Here is a 20,736-nt window from a genome sequence, read left to right on the forward strand (position 1 = left end):
TCCATTTCTATTTTTTTAAACACCTTCAGAAGAATAGGTATTAATTCTTTAAATGTTTGGTAGAATTCCCCTGGAAATTCATCTGGCCCTGGACTCCTTTTTTGTGTGGAGGAGGGAGGTTTTGATTACTGCTTTAATTTCCTTGCTGGCTGTGGGTCTGTTAAGATCTTCTATTTCTTTCTTTCTTTCTTTTTTTCTTTTCATTGTTCCAGAATTCATTGTTTATGCACCACACCTGGTGAGATCTTCTATTTCTTCCTGGTTCAGTCTTGCTAGTTTGTAAGTTTCCAGGGGTGCAATTAGGCAATTTCTTCCAGATCGCCTAATTTGTTGACATATAGTTGCTCATAATATGTTCTTAAAATTGATTGTATTTCCATGGTGTTGGTCATGATTTCTCCTCTTTCATTCATGATATTATTAATTTGGGCCCTTTCTCTTTTCTCTTTGATAAGTCTGGCTAGGGGGTTATCAATTTTAATTCTTCCATAGAACCAGCTTATAGTTTCATTGATCTGTTCTACTGTTCTTTCAGTTTCTATTTCATTGATTTCTGCTCTAATCTTTATTATTTCCCTTCTGTCTGGATTAGGTTATTTGCTCTTCATTCTCCAGCTCCTTTAGGTTTAATTTTATCTTATGCATTTGAGTCTTTTCCTGAGGGGAAGGTGGAGGGTTTCCACATTCCTGTTTTTTGCAGAACTCCTGCACTAAGAGCTGTCTCACCATTGTGTGTGTACTCACTACCCCCATCTCAAGGGAGGGTGAAAGTTCCCTGCTTTCCTGTCCTTTGCAGGGTCCCCACAAGGACTGTGGCTGTGTTGGCTTGCAGTTTATGGTGAACCAAGCTAAGACCTGCCTCCTGGTTCGCTGAGTGTAACCAGTTTGCTCGCTCCAATGCTTGGGAACTCTACTGGCTCAGGCACCCCCATTCCTCTATGACTCCAGGGATTCTGAGACCATGTTCTTCCACCTAGAATTCTGCCCTCTTTCACCACCTAAGCACCTTTAAGGCAGGAATTGCCTCTCCCTGGAGCAGATTTCAGGGGTTCCGGTTTTGTTCTCCAGGCCTATAGAGTGGTAGCCAGCTTATTGAGGTTCCTTCTTCCTTCCATTTATTTTCCAAAATATCCCCTCAGATTCACTTATCCGTACCTCTTACCTTGCAAAAAGTGGTTGCTTTTCTACTTGTAGAGTTCCATACATTATTTTCTTACATCTAAGGTTGAATTCATGAGTGTTTAGAATGATTTGATAGTTATCTAGCTAAATTCAAAGGACCAGATGAAACAAGATCCCCTAATCTTTTATCATCTTGCCTCCTCTAAGGCAGGGACTTATAGATAACCTTAAATAAAACTCATTGGAAGATTTTTTTTTTTTAGTTCATAAATATATATAAATATATATTTGATTTATAGAAATCATACCTTGACCTACAATTTAAGTACCTAAAGAGAACTAGAGGACAAATCCAGAAGAATTCATAGACTTTGGTTGGTATTTCTTGTCCCACGGTTACTTTGTAGTTATAGAGCCACCATTCAGTATCCATTAAGGCCCTGTAACTGGCCACTAAGTGTCTCTGAAAGAATGTGTACCTTTCATCTGACTCTTGGAGATATGGGTTTAGAAGCCCAAGGGGGTGCTTCTGACCTGTATCTGGCTTCTGCCTACCTTCTTTCAGTGAATAGAGATGTTGCTAAGTTCTGTAAATCAAAGAGCTGATATAGATTAGAGGGCCCAGGGAAGGGCAGCCTGGTGGCCTGTTGGAAGGCCTTTGTGGCATCCTCTTGGTCATGGCCCCACTGAAAGGAAGTATCCCTTCTACTTACCCCACAGACCCTATTCCCCATAGGGTCTATGCCATCATAGACCCTACATGGGGAATATGAGAGTGTAAATAACTCAATTGTCCTATTAATTGCTGGGCTTTCATTTGTTGAAGTCGAGTGGGCCAAAGCGTGACACTCTCTTCTGGAATGAGATGTTATACCCCTTACAAAGCATGTTGAGGAATTTTATTAGTGTACTAGGTAACTGTACCTTGCCTGTAATACTGACCCCACTGAGTTGCCATGTGTGGGTCTGTAGGGCAACCAGTATTTGTTTAGTTGTGCCCATGTTAGTTGATGTCATCACTAGAGTGGAGGTCTATTGCTTTCTCCAAGAGTGGGGCTTTTTTCATGTCATCACTTTTGCATTGATGACAGATATTCAGAGAATTTTGGCAGCATTGTGGAAGTACAGAATATAGTAACACAATCCACAACAGGATATACTGATCAGGATCATCTATTTAAAAAGGGATGCTGAAAAGGACATTCATAATATCAATTGCTGCATCTCAAGTTCCCTCAAGATTGGACATAGACTTTAGCACTGTCAGTGTCGAGTACCATAGGTGTAAGTGCTGTACTACAACATTAAGCTGCATAGAGCAGTTTAGTCTCTATGTACCCAAAGTTGTGAGTACAGGTTGACTGAATTATTGAATAGTTAAATAGTCTCATGGAGAAGTTTCAATTCATTCAGCTCAGTAATTAGGGCAGCTATAAACTTTTCTTCCCCATGCAGGTGTTTTGGGAGACAAAGACACAGCCATTGGTAATTGGATAAGTTCATAATATTCCATATGTCAACTAAAATGTAGTTAACTGCAGAAATTTCTATCAGGGCTGAGGAATTAGTACAAAGTGGGGGTTCACACTGACAATTCACCCATACTAATAATATGTATATGAATAGGGCCATAACAGTGGAAGTTTGCAGTGATCCAAAGGGAAATCTCCATAGTTGGATCTGGGTAAGAGTCCCATGGGAATGGCCTCAGACCCAATGAAATCCTTGCCTAGATCCCTTTCACTTACATAGCAAATGTTATGTGTTTCCTCTTTATCTTGGTATCAGAAGTTGTGAAGACCACAGTCACATAGTACCAGTACCCAAAAGCCCAAGAAACACACTTCCCCATTAAATTCTGACCATAGCATATGTCTTTATGTTTCCACTGAGGATAAATGGACAGGTACCTGGTCTAATGCATAGTCTTGTTCATTTCTGAAAACAAGAGAGTTCTTGATAAAAGTTGATAGGCTGTAGGATTCATGTCAAGATTCAGTGGAAAGAGCTGGGCAGTAGAATTTCTATTAGTCATAGGGGCCATAAGCTTGTGGAACCTAGTTCAGCTGCCTTTTGGTCATCCCAGGGACCACTATCAGTCCATTAGTGCCATGGTACAGAACCCATAAACCTACTTCTTTGGCACCTCACTATTGGATATCCACTCACAGATCTCTTTGAGAAAGCCTTGGCCCAGATTATCCAGGAGTAGGTGACTGATTACTATTTTTACATTGCTTTCACTTTCAGTCAATCATTGCTACCTTGGCAGTAGCTTTTTTTTTTCATCTAATATTTTATCAGTTAATATTCAGATTGTATAGTGCCCAATGACCTGACCTTATGAAGAAGTTTAATAGAGCTTAATATCCAATAAGGGTAGCACAATTAACTGAGAAATCTGAGTTTGTTTAAAAATGTTATCATGTACTGGGTCACATGGGTGGCTCAGTCAGTTAAGCATCTGCCTTCAGCTCAGGTCATGATCCTGGGGTCCTGGGATTGAGCGCCCTGCATCAGGTTCCTGCTCAGTGGAGAGTCTACTTCTTTTTCTTCCTCTGCCTCTCCTCCAACTCATGCTCTTTCTATCTCTCAAATAAATAAAATCTGTTAAAAAAATTTTATCATGTACTATCCTCACTCCACCAGTGTAGACACTAGGACCACTAGTGTGGGTTCATGGGACACTGTCTCTTCTATAATGGTGATCCAAACATTGTTTTCAGTGACAAGGTACTCATCACAAGTGGGCCATCCCATCAGAGCCAAAACCATACCCAGTCTCATATATTTTCTCTTTTTATCCTTCATGTTTTGTAACCTCTTCAGCCAGTATAGCTGCTGTCAAGGCTTCCTGAAGAAGATTTTCTGTAGAGGAAGCCCAACACTCTGCTCTTTTACTTAACTAAATTTAACAAGATTATTTTTCCTCTGAAACAGCAGTGGGTAAGCGTTAGATGTATCAGTGCAAACTGATATGAGATAAAGGGGAAGATCATCTCACAGCTGAAGGATCCCCAAAGAAAAATCTCTTGATGTTTTATGGATCCTATGTTCTTGGGAGATAGGGGTGGCAGGACTAGAAATAGAAAAACCCTACTACTGAAGTGAAACTGAGAAAAATTTCTTCAAGTGCCACCCAGTGAGGTGGTCTAGGCAGAGGCAGTGCCTAAACAATACAACACTTAAGGCAAGCCCCTCCTCCCTGCCCCCATAAAGAAGCCTCCAACTGAAAGCAGCTGGGGTAACAATGCACTATGGGCAAGAGCTTGAGGGATGAGGGAGTTGGGACCATGACTGGTTGTGTATCAAGTCATTTGTGGGTTGAGAATGTTCATTCCCTCATGCTAACTGCCAGGTAATGCCTTTATAATCATTTGTGTTTGTGTCTGATACAACACACATAAGGTTTGGCCTAGAGTCAGATTCCTTATGTGTATTCACATATACTTATATGTAAACATATATATTTGTACACTTATGCCTGCATATGTATACCTGTGCATGTAAATAAGCATAGACATATTTAGAATTTATGATAAATCTTGGAAGCCTTCAATTCTAGTTTATCCCCTCAGAGTCTTGTCTTGTCTTGCCTTCCTCCCTTTCATGTGTATGTCTTCTTTCACTGTGTAAATCTTGACTGTGAATAACATAACATATTTACTCATTTGCTCATCTTGTTATGTTTATGAAATTGTTTTGGAATTGCAGGCACATAGAAAATTAAGCATATTGAACAATGGGGTGGTTAGATGGCTCAGTTGGTTAAGCATCTGACTTTGGGATGGAGCCCCCTGCTCAGTGGGGAGCCTGCTTATTGTTCTCCCTCTGCCCTTTCCTCTACTCAGGCTCTCTCTTTCTCAAATAAATAAATAAATAAATAAATAAATAAATAAAGCCTCTTTTAAAAAAAAGAAAACAGAAAGAAAAATAAGGCTACTAAAAATATTTTGTCATGTGTTTATAGTCTCTCCTTCACACTCTTGTTTATGAATGAGGATCCATGTCGAATATTACATCAATGAGTTATTTACATCAGTGCTTTTTTCTTTGTTATTTAGTAAGTTCATTTCTTTAAATTTACTTTTAATTGTAGTTCCTCTTTTGTGATTAATTTTATTTTTTAAGTATGTGGAACTGGAATCTGCTTCCAAAAGTAAAAAGTATTTGAAGAGATATACTTGGAAGAGAATCATTTTGTCCCCAGTTTTCTCCCTTTCATCTTGTAGATAACCAACTACATTGTTTTCTAATACCTCACTTGTGTTTCATTTTGTAAAGGTAAGTATCTAATTCATTTTCTCTTTCTTTCTTATTTCTTATTTCCCCTTCTTCCTTACCTAAAAGGTACCATACAAGCCCTGCTCTTTTTTTCACTTAATACTGTCTTCTGGAGATCCCTCCAAGTCAGCTTATAGAGATCTTTTTTCATTTCTTTTACATTTCTATACAGCTGTTTGTACCACATGATTTACCATAATTTATGTGGTTTGTAGTATATGTATTAGCTTATTCTTCCAATCTCCAGTGTTTCAACATTAATGTACAATTACAAATAATGCTATAATTAATAAATTATACATATGCATTTTCATTGGTTGATCATATAAATCTGTATGATCTATAAAGTATAAATAGCCCAAGAGAAATAGACCAATATAAATGATCTATAATTTCTATTATCTAGAAATGTCAGTGAAGTAAAGAGAAAGATTCAACACACACCTGTTAAAACTCTTCTCACAAAAATCTTTTCAGATCTGGAATTATGGTAGTTAGTTATAACTTCATAAAAATGAGAATGTTGCTGTATAGTTGTTATAAATTGGAATTATAGGGATTTCATAATAAAACCACTTTTTTCATTTAGTGACCTCAATATATCTTTTATGTAGCTCATGATAAAATACCAGATGAAAATCTTGTGTTTAAGAATCTTGAATCAATGTCAGAAACCCAAATACAAGTAAAGAAACAAATAAGTTCTAGAGAGAAAAGATATACTAGTGAGGATAATAATTATAATTTAAATTATTTTTAATTAATTGCATCTAAAGTTTTTTTCTTTGAATCATAAATCTGTATTTTATAGAAACTTAAACTTTGACCTGAGGTATAAATGCCTTAAAATAACTGGAGAGCAAAATCTAAAGTAGTCATAATTTTTGGTTAGTATTACTGGCTGTGATACTATTCCACAAACATGGGTCATGCACTAAGTATCCACCAAAGTTAATAACAGGCCAATAATTCTTTCAAAGGGTCTCTAACTTTCAGTCAGCTCTAGGAAATTAGGAGTCCAGAAGCCTAATTAGTCCATTTTCCTGTGCAGTTGCCCTCTTCCAAAGATTCCAACCGGTAAAAAGAAGTTGCTGAAACCTGTAACTCAAATGCAGTCAGAGAGGCCTAGGAGATCTGTTATGACTTCCAGAACATTTTGTTGGTTTGAAATCCACTCAAATGTACAGGCCTTTTTGGTAATTCAAGAGATGGTTGCAGTCAGGATCCCATGGAGGGGAATATGAGACTGCCAGTCCTTACAAAATTTCAGTCCTTTTTTGTATTTGTTGGGACTAAGAGGGATAAGCATTTGTCAGTTGTCTCCTAAAATGAGATATATTGCTCCTGTCCAGGGATTTTACTTGGGTACAGGTCCTTGTACTATGTCCATATTAATGACCCAGTTGTGTTGCCGAAAGTCAGTCCACGCAGAATCTAGTACTTTTTGTGTGGTGCCTTTGACTAGTCCAACCAGAAGGATGTCATCAATATAGTGGAATGATAATTCTCCATCTAGGAGTGGGACTTTTTCCAGGTCATAACCTTGTGGAATGACATTAAAGTTGCGGAGAAGTAGCAGGCTGAGACTACTTCAGGTAGCAGGAGATCAGCTAGATAGCTTATCTAAAGATTGCAAACACCTACAAATCCAACGGGAGATCGAAGAGAAGAAGAACAGCAATTCTAGAAACAGAAAATCAACCACTTTCTGAAAGGCAGGACTGGCGGAGAAGTGAATCCAAAGCTACGGGAAGATAGACCGCGGGGGGAGGGGCCAGCTCCCGGCAAGCAGCGGAGCAACGGAGCACAAAATCAGGCCTGTTAAAAGTCTGTTCCGCTGAGGGACATCACTCTAGAGGCTTATCCGGTGTGAAGCCCAGGTGGGGTGAGCGTGGCCTCAGGTCCCGCAGGGTCACAGAAGGATCAGGGGTGTCTGAGTGTCGCAGAGCTTGCAGGTATTAGAACGGGGAAGCCAGCTACAGAGACAGACCCGAGGAGTAAGCTCTAAGCTCGGGGTTACCTTGAACCCGTCGCAAGCTCGGTCAGCTCAGAGCGTGGCCAGAGGAAGGGTGATGGAGTAATTGGGCGCTGTTCTCTGAGGGCGCACTGAGGAGTGGGGCCCCGGGCTCTCAGCTCTTCCGGGCCGGAGACTGGGAGGCTGCCGTCTTCATTCCCGTCCTGCGGAACTCTACGGAAAGCGCTCAAGGAACAAAAGCTCCCGAAAGCAAACCCGAGCGGATTACTCAGCGCGGCCCCTGGTAAGGGCGGTGCAACTCCGCCTGGGGCAAAGACACTTGAGAATCACTACAACAGGCCCCTCCCCCAGAAGAGCAACAAGAAACCCAGCCAGAGACCAAGTTCACCTACCAAGGAGTGCAGTTTCAATACCAAGGAGAGCAGCGGAATTCCAGAGGAGGAAAAAGCAAAGCACGGAACGCATGGCTTTCTCCCCATGATTCTTTAGTCTTGCAGTTAATTTAATTTTTTTCTCTTTTTCAATTTTTTTTCTCTTCTTCTGCTAAAATTTTTTTAACTTTTACCGTTTCCTTTTTCAACGTTTTTAAACTTAATTTATCTAATATATATATATTTTTCCTTTTTATATTTTTTCTTTATTGGTTTTCTTTTTTTAATAGTTTCTTTTTATTTTTATTTTTTTTTCTTTCTGAACCTTTTTATCCCCTTTCTCCCCCCTCATGATTTGGGATCTCTTCTGATTTGGCTAAAGCATATTTTCCTGGGGTTGTTGCCACCCTTTTAGTATTTTACTTGCTCCTTCATATACTCTTATCTGGACAAAATGACAAGGCAGAAAAATTCACCACAAAAAAAAGAACAAGAAGCAGTACCAAAGGCTAGGGACCTAATCAATACAGACATTGGTAATATGTCAGATCTAGAGTTCAGAATGACGATTCTCACGGTTCTAGCTGAGCTCGAAAAAGGCATGGAAGATATTAGAGAAACCCTCTCGGGAGATATAAAAGCCCTTTCTGGAGAAATGAAAGAACTAAAATCTAACCAAGTTGAAATCAAAAAAGCTATTAATGAGGTGCCATCAAAAATGGAGGCTCTCACTGCTAGGATCAATGAGGCAGAAGACAGAATTAGCAATATAGAAGACCAAATGACAGAGAATAAAGAAGCTGAGCAAAAGAGGGACAAACAGCTACTGGACCACGAAGGGAGAATTCGAGAGATAAATGACACCATAAGACGAAACAACATTAGAATAATTGGGATTCCAGAAGAAGAAGAAAGAGAGAGGGGAGCAGAAGGTATATTGGAGAGAATTATTGGAGAGAATTTCCCCAATATGGCAAAGGGAACAAGCATCAAAATCCAGGAGGTTCAGAGAACCCCCCTCAAAATCAATAAGAATAAGTCCACACCCCGTCACCTAATAGTAAAATTTACAAGTCTTAGTGACAAAGAGAAAATCCTGAAAGCAGCCCGGGAAAAGAAGTCTGTAACATACAATGGTAAAAATATTAGATTGGCAGCAGACTTAGCCACAGAGACCTGGCAGGCCAGAAAGAGCTGGCATGATATATTCAGAGCACTAAACGAGAAAAACATGCAGCCAAGAATACTATATCCAGCTAGGCTATCATTGAAAATAGAAGGAGAGATTAAAAGCTTCCAGGACAAACAAAAACTGAAAGAATTTGCAAATACCAAACCAGCTCTACAGGAAATATTGAAAGGGGTCCTCTAAGCAAAGAGAGACCCTAAAAGTAGTAGATCAGAAAGGAACAGAGACAATATACAATAACAGTCACCTTATAGGCAATACAACGGCACTAAATTCATATCTCTCAATAGTTACCCTGAATGATAGTGGGCTGAATGCCCCAATCAAAAGACACAGGGTATCAGAATGGATAAAAAAACAAAACCCATCTATATGTTGCCTACAAGAAACTCATTTTAAACCCGAAGACACCTCCAGATTTAAAGTGAGGGGGGTGGAAAAGAATTTACCATGCTAATGGACACCAGAAGAAAGCAGGAGTGGCAATCCTTATATCAGATCAATTAGATTTTAAGCCAAAGACTATAATAAGAGATGAGGAAGGACACTATATCATACTCAAAAGATCTGTCCAACAAGAAGATCTAACCATTTTAAATATCTATGCCCCTAACGTGGGAGCAGCCAACTATATAAACCAATTAATAACAAAATCAAAGAAACACATCAACAATAATACAATAATAGTAGGGGACTTTAACACTCCCCCTCACTGAAATGGACAGATCATCCAAGCAAAAGATCAACAAGGAAATAAAGGCCTTAAGTGACACACTGGACCAGATGGACATCACAGATATATTCAGAACATTTCATCCCAAAGAATACACATTCTTCTCTAGTGCACATGGAACATTCTCCAGAATAGATCACATCCTCGGTCCTAAATCAGGTCTCAACTGGTATCAAAAGATTGGGATCATTCCCTGCATATTTTCAGACCACAATGCTCTAAAGCTAGAACTCAATCACAAGAGGAAATTTGGAAAGAACCCAAATACATGGAGACTAAACAGCATCCTTCTAAAGAATGAATGGGTCAACCAGGAAATTAAAGAAGAATTGAAAAAATTCATGGAAACAAATGATAATGAAAACACAACAGTTCAAAATCTGTGGGACACAACAAAGGCAGTCCTGAGAGGAAAATATATAGCGGTACAAGCCTTTCTCAAGAAACAAGAAAGGTCTCAGGTACACAACCTAACCCTACACCTAAAGGAGCTGGAGAAAGAACAAGAAAGAAACCCTAAACCCAGCAGGAGAAGAGAAATCATAAAGATCAGAGCAGAAATCAATGAAATAGAAACAAACAAACAAACAAAAAAAAAACAATAGAACAAATCAACGAAACTAGGAGCTGGTTCTTTGAAAGAATTAATAAGATTGATAAACCCCTGGCCAGACTTCTCAAAAAGAAAAGAGAAAGGACCCAAATAAATAAAATCATGAATGAAAGAGGAGAGATCACAACGAACACCAAAGAAATACAGACAATTATAAGAACATACTATGAGCAACTCTACGCCAACAAATTTGACAATCTGGAAAAAATGGATGCATTCCTAGAGATATATAAACTACCACAACTGAACCAGGAAGAAAGAGAAAGCCTGAACAGACCCATAAGCAGTAAGGAGATTGAAACAGTCATCAAAAATCTCCAAACAAACAAAAGCCCAGGGCCAGATGGCTTCCCGGGGGAATTCTACCAAACATTTAAAGAAGAACTAATTCCTATTCTCCTGAAACTGTTCCAAAAAATAGAAACGGAGGGAAAACTTCCAAACTCATTTTATGAGGCCAGCATCACCTTGATCCCAAAACCAGACAAGGATCCCCTCAAAAAAGAGAACTACAGACCAATATCCTTGATGAACACAGATGCAAAATTCTCGCCAAAATACTAGCCAGTAGGATTCAACAGTACATTAAAAGGATTATTCACCACGACCTAGTGGGATTTATTCCAGGGCTGCAAGGTTGGTTCAACATCCGCAAATCAATCAATGTGATACAACACATTAATAAAAGAAAGAACAAGAACCATATGATACTCTCCATAGATGCTGAAAAAGCATTTGACAAAGTACAGCATCCCTTCCTGATCAAAACTCTTCAAAGTGTAGGGATAGACGGCACATATCTCAATATTATCAAAGCCATCTATGACAAACCACCGCAAATATCATTCTCAATGGAGAAAAACTGAAAGCTTTTCCGCTAAGGTCAGGAACACGGCAGGGATGTCCGTTATCACCACTGCTATTCAACATAGTACTAGAAGTCCTAGCCTCAGCAATCAGACAACAAAAGGAAATTAAAGGCATCCAAATCGGCAAAGAAGAAGTCAAACTGTCATTCTTCGCAGATGATATGATACTATATGTGGAAAATCCAAAAGCCTCCACTCCAAAACTGCTAGAACTTGTACAGGAATACTGTAAAGTGTCAGGATATAAAATCAATGCACAGAAATCAGTTGCATTTCTCTACACCAACAACAAGACAGAAGAAAGAGAAATTAAGGAGTCCATCCCATTTACAATTGCACCCAAAACTATAAGATACCTAGGAATAAACCTAACCAAAGAGACTACGAATCTATACACAGAAAACTATAAAGTACTCATGAAAGAAATTGAAGACACAAAGAAATGGAAAAATGTTCCATGCTCCTGGGTTGGAAGAATAAATATTGTGAAAATGTCTATGCTACCTAAAGCAATCTACACATTTAATGCAATTCCTATCAAAGTACCATCCATTTTTTTCAAAGAAATGGAACAAATAATCCTAAAATTTACATGGAACCAGAAAAGACCTCGAATAGCCAAAGGAATATTGAAAAAGAAAGCCAAAGTTGGTGGCATCACAATTCCGGACTTCCAGCTCTATTACAAAGCTGTCATCATCAAGACAGCATGGTACTGGCACAAAAACAGACACATAGATCAATGGAACAGAATAGAGAGCCCAGAAATAGATCCTCAACTCTATGGTCAACTAATCTTCGACAAAGCAGGAAAGAATGTCCAATGGAAAAAAGACAGCCTCTTCAATAAATGGTGTTGGGAAAATTGGACAGCCACATGCAGAAAAATGAAATTGGATCATTTCCTTACACCACACACGAAAATAGACTCAAAATGGATGAAGGACCTCAATGTGAGAAAGGAATCCATCAAAATCCTTAAGGAGAACACAGGCAGCAACATCTTCGACCTTGGCTGCAGCAACATCTTCCTAGGAACATTGCCAAAGGCAAGGGAAGCAAGGGCAAAAATGAACTATTGGGATTTTATCAAGATCAAAAGCTTTTGCACAGCAAAGGAAACAGTTAACAAAACCAAAAGACAATTGACAGAATGGGAGAAGATATTTGCAAAAGACATATCAGATAAATGGCTAGTGTCCAAAATCTATAAAGAACTTAGCAAACTCAACACCCAAAGAACAAATAATCCAATCAAGAAATGGGCAGAGGACATGAACAGACATTTCTGCAAAGAAGGCATCCAGATGGCCAACAGACACATGAAAAAGTGCTCCATATCACTCGGCATCAGGGAAATACAAATCAAAACCACCATGAGATATCACCTCACACCAGTCAGAATGGCTAAAATTGACAAGTCAGGAAATGACAGATGCGAGGATGCGGAGAAAGGGGAACCCTCCTACACTGTTGGTGGGAATGCAAGCTGGTGCAACCACTCTGGAAAACAGCATGGAGGTTCCTCAAAATGTTGAAAATAGAACTACCCTATGACCCTGCAATTGCACTGCTGGGTATTTACCCTAAAGATACAAACGTAGTGATCCGAAGGGGCACGTGCACCCGAATGTTTATAGCAGCAATGTCTACAATAGCCAAACTATGGAAAGAACCTAGATGTCCATCAACAGATGAATGGATAAAGAAGATGTGGTATATATACACAATGGAATACTATGCAGCCATCAAAAGAAATGAAATCTTACCATTTGCGACGACGTGGATGGAACTAGAGGGTATCATGCTTAGCGAAATAAGTCAATCGGAGAAAGACAACTATCATATGATATCCCTGATATGAGGGAGAGGAGATGCAACATGGGGGGTTGAGGGGGTAGGAGAAGAGTAAATGAAACAAGATGGGATTGGGAGGGAGACAAACCATAAGTGACTCTCAATCTCACAAAACAAACTGAGGGTTGATGGGGGGAGGGGGTTTGGGAGAGGGGGGTGGGGTTATGGATATTGGGGAGGGTATGTGCTATGGTGAGTGCTGTGAAGTATGTAAACCTGGCGATTCACAGACCTGTACGCCTGGGGATAAAAATATATATTTATAAAAAATTAAATTTAAAAAAATGGCATTTGGAATATGAATTACTTCATGCCTATTTCCCTTAGCTTGGATAATAACTTCTATGGCAGTCACAATGTCAGGTAACACCAGTGTCCTAAGCTGTTTCATAGTTAAGCTGCCTATAATTAATTGAGTCTATAGGCACCCAAGGCTATATGCACAGGTTGACTTAGTTATTGAACGATGAAATAGATTCATGGAGATCTTTGGCTTAGTTAAACTCAGCAGTGAGGATAATTTTTCTTCCCCTCCCCTACATAATTGGTTTGGGAGGTGATCTCTAGATATTGATAGTCTAGCAGGCTTATAGTCTTCCACATGCCTCACTAAAATGGCCTTATATGCAACAATGTTCATTAGGGCTTGGGGCTTATCCAAGTTGGAGTTCACATAGAAAATATATCTGTGTTAGTAATATATTTAGTAGTGGGGGTTATAAAAATGGAGGCTTATGGTGCCCCAAAGAGACATCCATAGTCAGGTCTCAGACAGGGTCAGATAGCATTGATTGCTTCCCTGTTATCCTGGGTCAGAATTGTGGCAATCGCAGTTATTCACAAACTAGAATCCAAATGGCCCAAGTTATGGAATTTCTTCTCGTCACCTCTTTGAATTCAAAGTCATCCATCCTCACATGCCAATAGAGATAGAAAAATCTTGGTCTGCCCCCAGCCTTACTTATATGGGTAAATGTAGGCAGAGTTCTCTGATTCATATTAAGATTACTGGATGGGGCAGAGAGAATAACCCTCATATTAGTAAAAAATGTCATCATCATTTTGATTCTTTTTTTTTTAAAGTGGGCTTCATGCCCAGCATGAACTCATGACCTTGAGTTCAAGACCTGAGCTGAGACCAAGAGTTGGACATTTAACTGACTGAGCCACCTAGGCGTCCCCATCATTTTGATTCTTATGGGGCTGTGTATTGGCCCCCCGTGGCACACTTCCCCCCAAACAGTAGATTCTTAGTGGAAAGTATATCCATTTCCTCCTTGAGACTCTGGTTTTGAGTAACTAGACAATATTTTCAGTGGCAGGGAACACATTTTGGGTGAGCCAAACTTTTCAGAAACCAAATAGCAGCCAGTAGAAGGGAGAGTGTCTCAGATATTTGTGTGTCCCCATGTCCTCCTTGGGCAAAGTGGCTGCTTTCTCAGCAAGATCACATGCTTTATGGTTGGAGGTCCACTACCCAAGTCTATCATTTCTTCAAGTTTCTAGTAAGTCATCAAGTTTAAAGCAACACACTAAACATGAGTCTCAAAAACTTGCTGTGTCATAACCTATCAGTGCATGAGACATGCTTAGAACTAACAACAGTCACTGGGTATAACTCAGCTAGCAGTGTCTTCAATGACCAACTACCTTATTTTCTAGTTTATATTTCCTGTGTTTCATTTTGTAAAGATAAATAGTATGTATCTCTCTTCATTTCCCCCCACCTTATTTCCCTTTTTTTCTTAAAACAATAGCATACTAGATATTTTCTCAGTCAGGTTCTTTTCCAGTAAACATCACTTCATAGAAATACCATCAAGTCAATTTGTAAGGACCTATAACATTCCTTTATACTTGTGTGTACAGCTGTTTGTACCACATTATATGCATGGTTTATATTATCATAGTTTATCTACCTTACTTTTGTCTATCCATTTCCTATGCTTATCCATTGATGTGGTTTTGAGTATTTTGCAAATTACAAATATGCTAGAATAAATAATCTTGTGTATATGTATTTTCATTGTTTGGTCTATGAATATACATTAACTGAAAACACAAAATTAAGAAAACTAGAGACTAATATAAAACACATCTGAAACCTAAGAATTTTAATGATATGATAAAATGTTTTCTCCACACACCCATTAAAATTCTTTTCTCAGTTTTCATATCTGATCTAACATTATGGTAATTATAACTTCATAAAAATAAAAGAAGATGCTGATGTATGCTTATTATAAATTTAAAACCTAGAGATTTCATAATACATCTCTTTTTTATTTAGTTGACTAAATGCTTCTCTGTGTAGTTCAGGATGAAGTAACAGATGAAAATCATATGCTTCAGCATCAAGACTCAATATCAAAATCAGAAATTCAAGTGAAGAAACAAAGAACTCACAAAAGGGAAAGACTTAGTAGTAAGTATAAAATTACTTTATTTTAAATTAGATCATTTTACTTTTGTTCATGAATATGTATTTGAACATATATTTTATAGAAATACTACACTTTTTTTTAAAGATTTTTATTTATTTATTTATTTGAGAGAGAGACAGTGAGAGAGAGCATGAGCAAGGAGAAGGTCAAAGGGAGAAGCAGACTCCCCATGGAGCTGGGAGCCTGATGCGGGACTCGATCCTGGGACTCCGGGATCATGACCTGAGCTGAAGGCAGTCGTCCAACCAACTGAGCCACCCAGGCGTCCCGAAATACTACACTTTGACTAAAATATGAATACCCCTAATAGTTAGGAAAAAATAGTTACACTTTGGTTGGAATTTCTGGTCTTAAGATCAATTTATGACCACAAGAGAAGCACTCAGAATTTCTGAGGGCCCCCAAAAGGCAAGTAATTGTTTCTCCTAAGGAGTGTGCCTTTCAGCCAACTTCCTGTAATTATGGGTTCAATAGCCCAGTGGATGCCTCTGACCTGTAGCAGTGGCCTTCTGCCATAGACTCCAATTGGTACACAGATGATTCTGAGATCTGAAATTCAAACATGAAATAGGAATCAAAAGAGTATAGGGGAAGGGCAGCCTAAGAGGCCTACTGGAGGGCTTTTAGGTCATCCTTTTCATTATATCTTTACTAAAAGTAAGCAACCTTTTTTGTAATCTCATAGATGATATCAAGGACCTCACACAGGGAAAATGAGAATGCAGGTAGTCAGAATTCCACTAATTGCTGGCCTCTTTTTATTTATTGGGGTTGAGTGGGCCAATATTGGTAGTCTTCTCCCCTGGGATGAGAAGCCGTGCTCTTTTGAGATCATGTCCAGGATTTCACTAGGGTATGAGGTAAATGTACCCTTTCTGAACAAATAGTCCAGCCAAGAGCTACTAGTGTGTCAACAGAGCATCTAGTCCTTATTGGGTGGTGCTTTGTCTAGACCCACTCGACTGAAGACTAGTCCTCCCTCTGGGAGTAGGACATTTAAAAGCCATGAACTATGCATTGGTGACAGATATTGAAGCAATTTGGTAGTTATGTGAAGGACACTAATAGTATATTGCAACTCATTTCACATAAGGTTAAGTTAACCCTGATCTTTTGCATGAAGTGAGATACAGCAGAGGGCATTGGAGAGGTCAGTTGTTGCATATTAAATTTCCTTCAGTTTGGAAAAGACTGTATGATGTTACAATTTCAGGTACTCTAGTGCGCAGAGCTGTGCTATAGTATTGAATCAAATTTAACTGAATCACTGTACACCCTAGTCTATGTGAAAGGTCACCTTAATTATTAAAATGAGAAATAGTCTCTTGGAGAATTTTTGCTTCATTAGGCTCAGCAATGAGTGTAGTTATTTCTTTTCATTCCTAAGAATTTGTTTTGGGAGACACAAGTGCTAGGTGATGTTTAGTTTGGGTGTTTGCAGTCTTCTACATGCCCCACATAAATGGCCCTAAATATAGCAGTTCTTATCAGGGCTTGGAGCTTCTTCTTTTGGTTATATGAATATTTATTAATTTAAAGTATAAATAACCCAAGAAAACTAGAGACTACATATAGTACAACATTATACCTGAAACATTATAATAGGGACGTTAGTGATACAGCTTCAACACATACCCATTAAAAGTATTCTCACAATTTTCATACCACATCTGGTATTATGATAGTTTGCTTACATTATTAAAACAAGAGAAAATTTGGTGTGTATTTGTTATAAATTTTAAATCTAGAGATTTCACAGTAGATATATTTTTTTCTATTAAGAGACTAAATGAATCTCTCTCTGTAGCTCATGATGATGTGCCAGACAAAAATCTTGTGCTTAAGTACCAAGATTCAGTGTCAAAACATCAAATACAAGTGCAGAAACAAGTAACTTCCAGAGAGAAAGAACACATGAGTAAGTAATATGATTATAGATAACTTTAGATTTTAAAAATTTAAAAGCTTAAAATTTTGTTTTTTATCTTTAAAAAAACTTAAAATTTTAAAAAATTAATCTCATCAGATCTTTTTTCTTTACTTCATGAATATGTATTTGAGCATTACTAGCAATATAGAAAATTCACACTTCAACGTAAAATATGAAATCATAAAACGAAAACTATTTAACATTTATTTGGGATATCTAATTATAAGATGATTTCATGGCATGGCTCTTGAGCTCAGTGTTCACTAAAACCCAGTAACTAGTCAATAATTCCTCAGAGGGTGTTTACTTTCAGTCAAGTCACCTCTAACATGCTTCAGTTGGCCAACATTGGCTGCTAAGACCCATAACTCAAAATGAATTAGAGGGGGCAAGGAGAAGGGTGGCCTATGTAGCTAGTTGGAGAACCTTCAGGGCATTCTGTTATTATGCCCCACTCAGGGTAGAGGTCTTTTTTGGTAATCTAATTAATGGTTGTTATCATGAAGATAGTCATGTAGGGAATGTGTGACCACCATTAGCTGAAGAATCCCACCAATTGCTAGGCATCCTTTGTATTTATTGGAGCTAAGAGCCTGAGCATGACTAGAACTTGGGAGTTGCTTCCTTTGGAGTGAGACGTACTGCCTCTTGACTGTATTAATGACCCACACATGTTACTCCATATAGGTCAACATGGTATGCAGTCCCTGTTGGGTCATGCAGAAGATGTCATCAATATAGTGGAAGGATAGTGCTCCAGCTAGTAGGGGGACTTTTTCAAGTTCATGGCCTTGTAGAAGGATGTTAAAGGTGTGTTGCAACCCATTACACATAAGACAAACTAATACAGATAATCTGTGTGGATGGAGATGCTAAAAAGGATATTTGCAATATGAATTACTTCATACCTACTTTCATCAGCTTGGTCAATAGCCTCTATGGCAGTTATAATGTCAGGTAATGCCAGTGCCAAAGTCTGTAATACACACTTGAGCCACTGATAATCAATTATTTTCAAGCACTAAGGCCTTGTGCAAAAGCCAGATGGTGGACTTTGTCTTCATTAACTACAGCAATAGGAGGAGTTCTTTCTTTCTTTCTTTTTTTTTAAAGATTTTATTTACTTATTTGACAGAGAGAGAGATCAGAAGTAGGCAGAGAGGCAGGCAGAGAGAGAGGGGGAAGCAGGCTCCCCGCTGAGCAGAGAGCCCGACACGGGGCTCGATCCCAGGACCCTGAGATCATGACCTGAGCTGAAGGCAGAGGCTTAACCCACTGAACCAACCAGGTGCCCCAGAGTTATTTCTTTTTATCCCCAAGACAAATGATGCTGTTTTTGAGAGACAAAAGCATTGGATGCTGGTTGTCTGGTCAAGTTACAGTCTTCTACATGCCCCCATTAAAATGGTTCTAACTGCAGCAATTCCCTTCAAAGGATGCATTCAGAGGTGCATATAGACAATACAAAACACCTATCACAATAATCCATTTGGAAATGGGCACCATTACAATGGTGCTATGTAGTAGTCCCAAGGGACCTACTCTTAGTCAAATCTGGGTAAGGGTCTTGGTGGTGGTGGCTTGAGACAGAAAATCAATGAGTATTATCAATTTCCTCCTCATTTTATGCCAGAGATTGGGGGTTACAGTTCCCTGTGAACTACTAATCAAAAGGCCCAAGAAATGTAGCTCTTTTCCATGTCTACTTTCAACTTTGATTTTGGCATAAAACCTTCATTTCTTACTGTAAACATAGGACGTTGTCATCTCATATCTCATAGTCTTTTTTGAGCCAAAAAATTTGAGTAAAAGTTACATGTTTTTTGATTCATTTCATAATTCACTGAGAGAAGAAACAGCATTGGTCTTAGAGGTATCATCACTGGGCAGTCTCAAGGGGGGCTGCTGTTTGTCTCTTAATGAAATACTGCTTGACCAAGAGTTCTCAGTGGAGTGCCCATTCATCTTTTCTTTTGACTTCCATGTTTAGTATCAGACCCAGAGATCCTGGGAAAGCTCTTACCCAATTCTTCCAGGAATATGTGCACAATTATCCATTTTTATGTCACTCTATTTGATGGTCTCTCATTATATTGGCAGTTGCTTTTTCCCTGCCCAAGAATTTCTTAGATATGATCTGGATTATGTCACTGAAAAATTGACCCGACCTTACAAGAGGTTTAGCTGAGCTCAATAACCAGCAGGGATGAAATTAATGAGCCCAAAGTCTTGTTAACAATCTTATCATATGCTCCTCTCACTCTCTCATTGCAAAACCAAGAGACCACCAGTGTAGTTTGCAGTGCTGCTGATGCCTCCACAGGAGAGGTCTCCAAGCATGTATTTTAGTCATAGGGAACACATCATGGGTGCCCAAGGCTATCAGAGTCCAAACTGCACCCAACTGAGGAAGAAGAACAACTTGGATGTTCCCCTCAGCCTCTTTGATCAAGTTTTCTGTGGTCATAATATTCTGAAGGAGGGTGCCATAGTGGTGTACCCACAAAATACCACCACCCCTCACTAAGTTCAAAATAACCTTCTTTATCATTATAACAAGGAACCCAAGTCTCTAAGGTCTTTTTAGGTCACTGGACAAAGTAACCCCAAAGAATTCTATATTCATTTAATTAACCACAAGTCTCAATAACTTGCTCTTTTATAGGCTGTCTTTCATTGTCTGTGGCCTCATTAGAGCTAGCAACAAACATTGGGTGCAACTTAGCTTATATGTGACAATTTTTAGTTCTATCATCAGAGGACAATAGCATTAGTCAAGGAATTGCTTCTCTAGATTTCTCAGAGTCCCTGTTGGAACTCTAATTTGACACATCAGGCATTTTGACCATGGCGTCTGGGGCTAAAGAAAACGACCACTGTCACCTTTCAAACATAGGATCTTCATGCTTTTTACTTTTCCAGAAAGACATTGTGCTTAATTGAGCCACCTGTTGGTCACCATTTGTCACTAAGAGAAAGCTGCCATGTGTGAAGGAGGTCACTTAAGAAAACAATCCAAATCAAAAGTAAAAAGCCTTTATTCACTTACTGCAATGATATAAACAGGAGTCTAAACATGAAAGGGCACTAGCTCTACCAAGGCTTCAACCAATGTTTCATTTCCCCATGAAATGATATAAGATAAGGATTGGTATTAGCTCAGATGGAAGGGGAATATCTCACTATATGTAGAGTTATTTGTACCACATTATATCCCCTATATACTATATATACTATAGGTTTAAACATGCACATATACATACACCATAATTTATCCTAATTGGTACTATATGATTTTTCCAGTTTTATTGAGAAATAATTGGCATACAGTGGTGGTGGGTATTATGGA

General features: G+C 38.7%; 1 protein-coding gene across 1 annotated transcript in view; it reads left to right on the forward strand.

Annotated features, from left to right (window-relative positions):
* The window catches only part of CCDC7 (coiled-coil domain containing 7), a 404,782-nt gene that overhangs the window by 251,489 nt on the left and 132,557 nt on the right, over positions 1–20,736 (forward strand). Inside the window, exons 26-27 of the mRNA XM_047741462.1 lie at positions 15,328–15,438; positions 17,265–17,375. Coding sequence (XP_047597418.1) covers positions 15,328–15,438; positions 17,265–17,375 — 222 coding nt within the window. The remainder of the gene's footprint in view (positions 1–15,327; positions 15,439–17,264; positions 17,376–20,736) is intronic.

Source organism: Lutra lutra, chromosome 8 (genome assembly GCF_902655055.1).
Source record: "Lutra lutra chromosome 8, mLutLut1.2, whole genome shotgun sequence".
In the NCBI taxonomy this organism is placed as follows: Eukaryota; Metazoa; Chordata; class Mammalia; order Carnivora; family Mustelidae; genus Lutra; species Lutra lutra.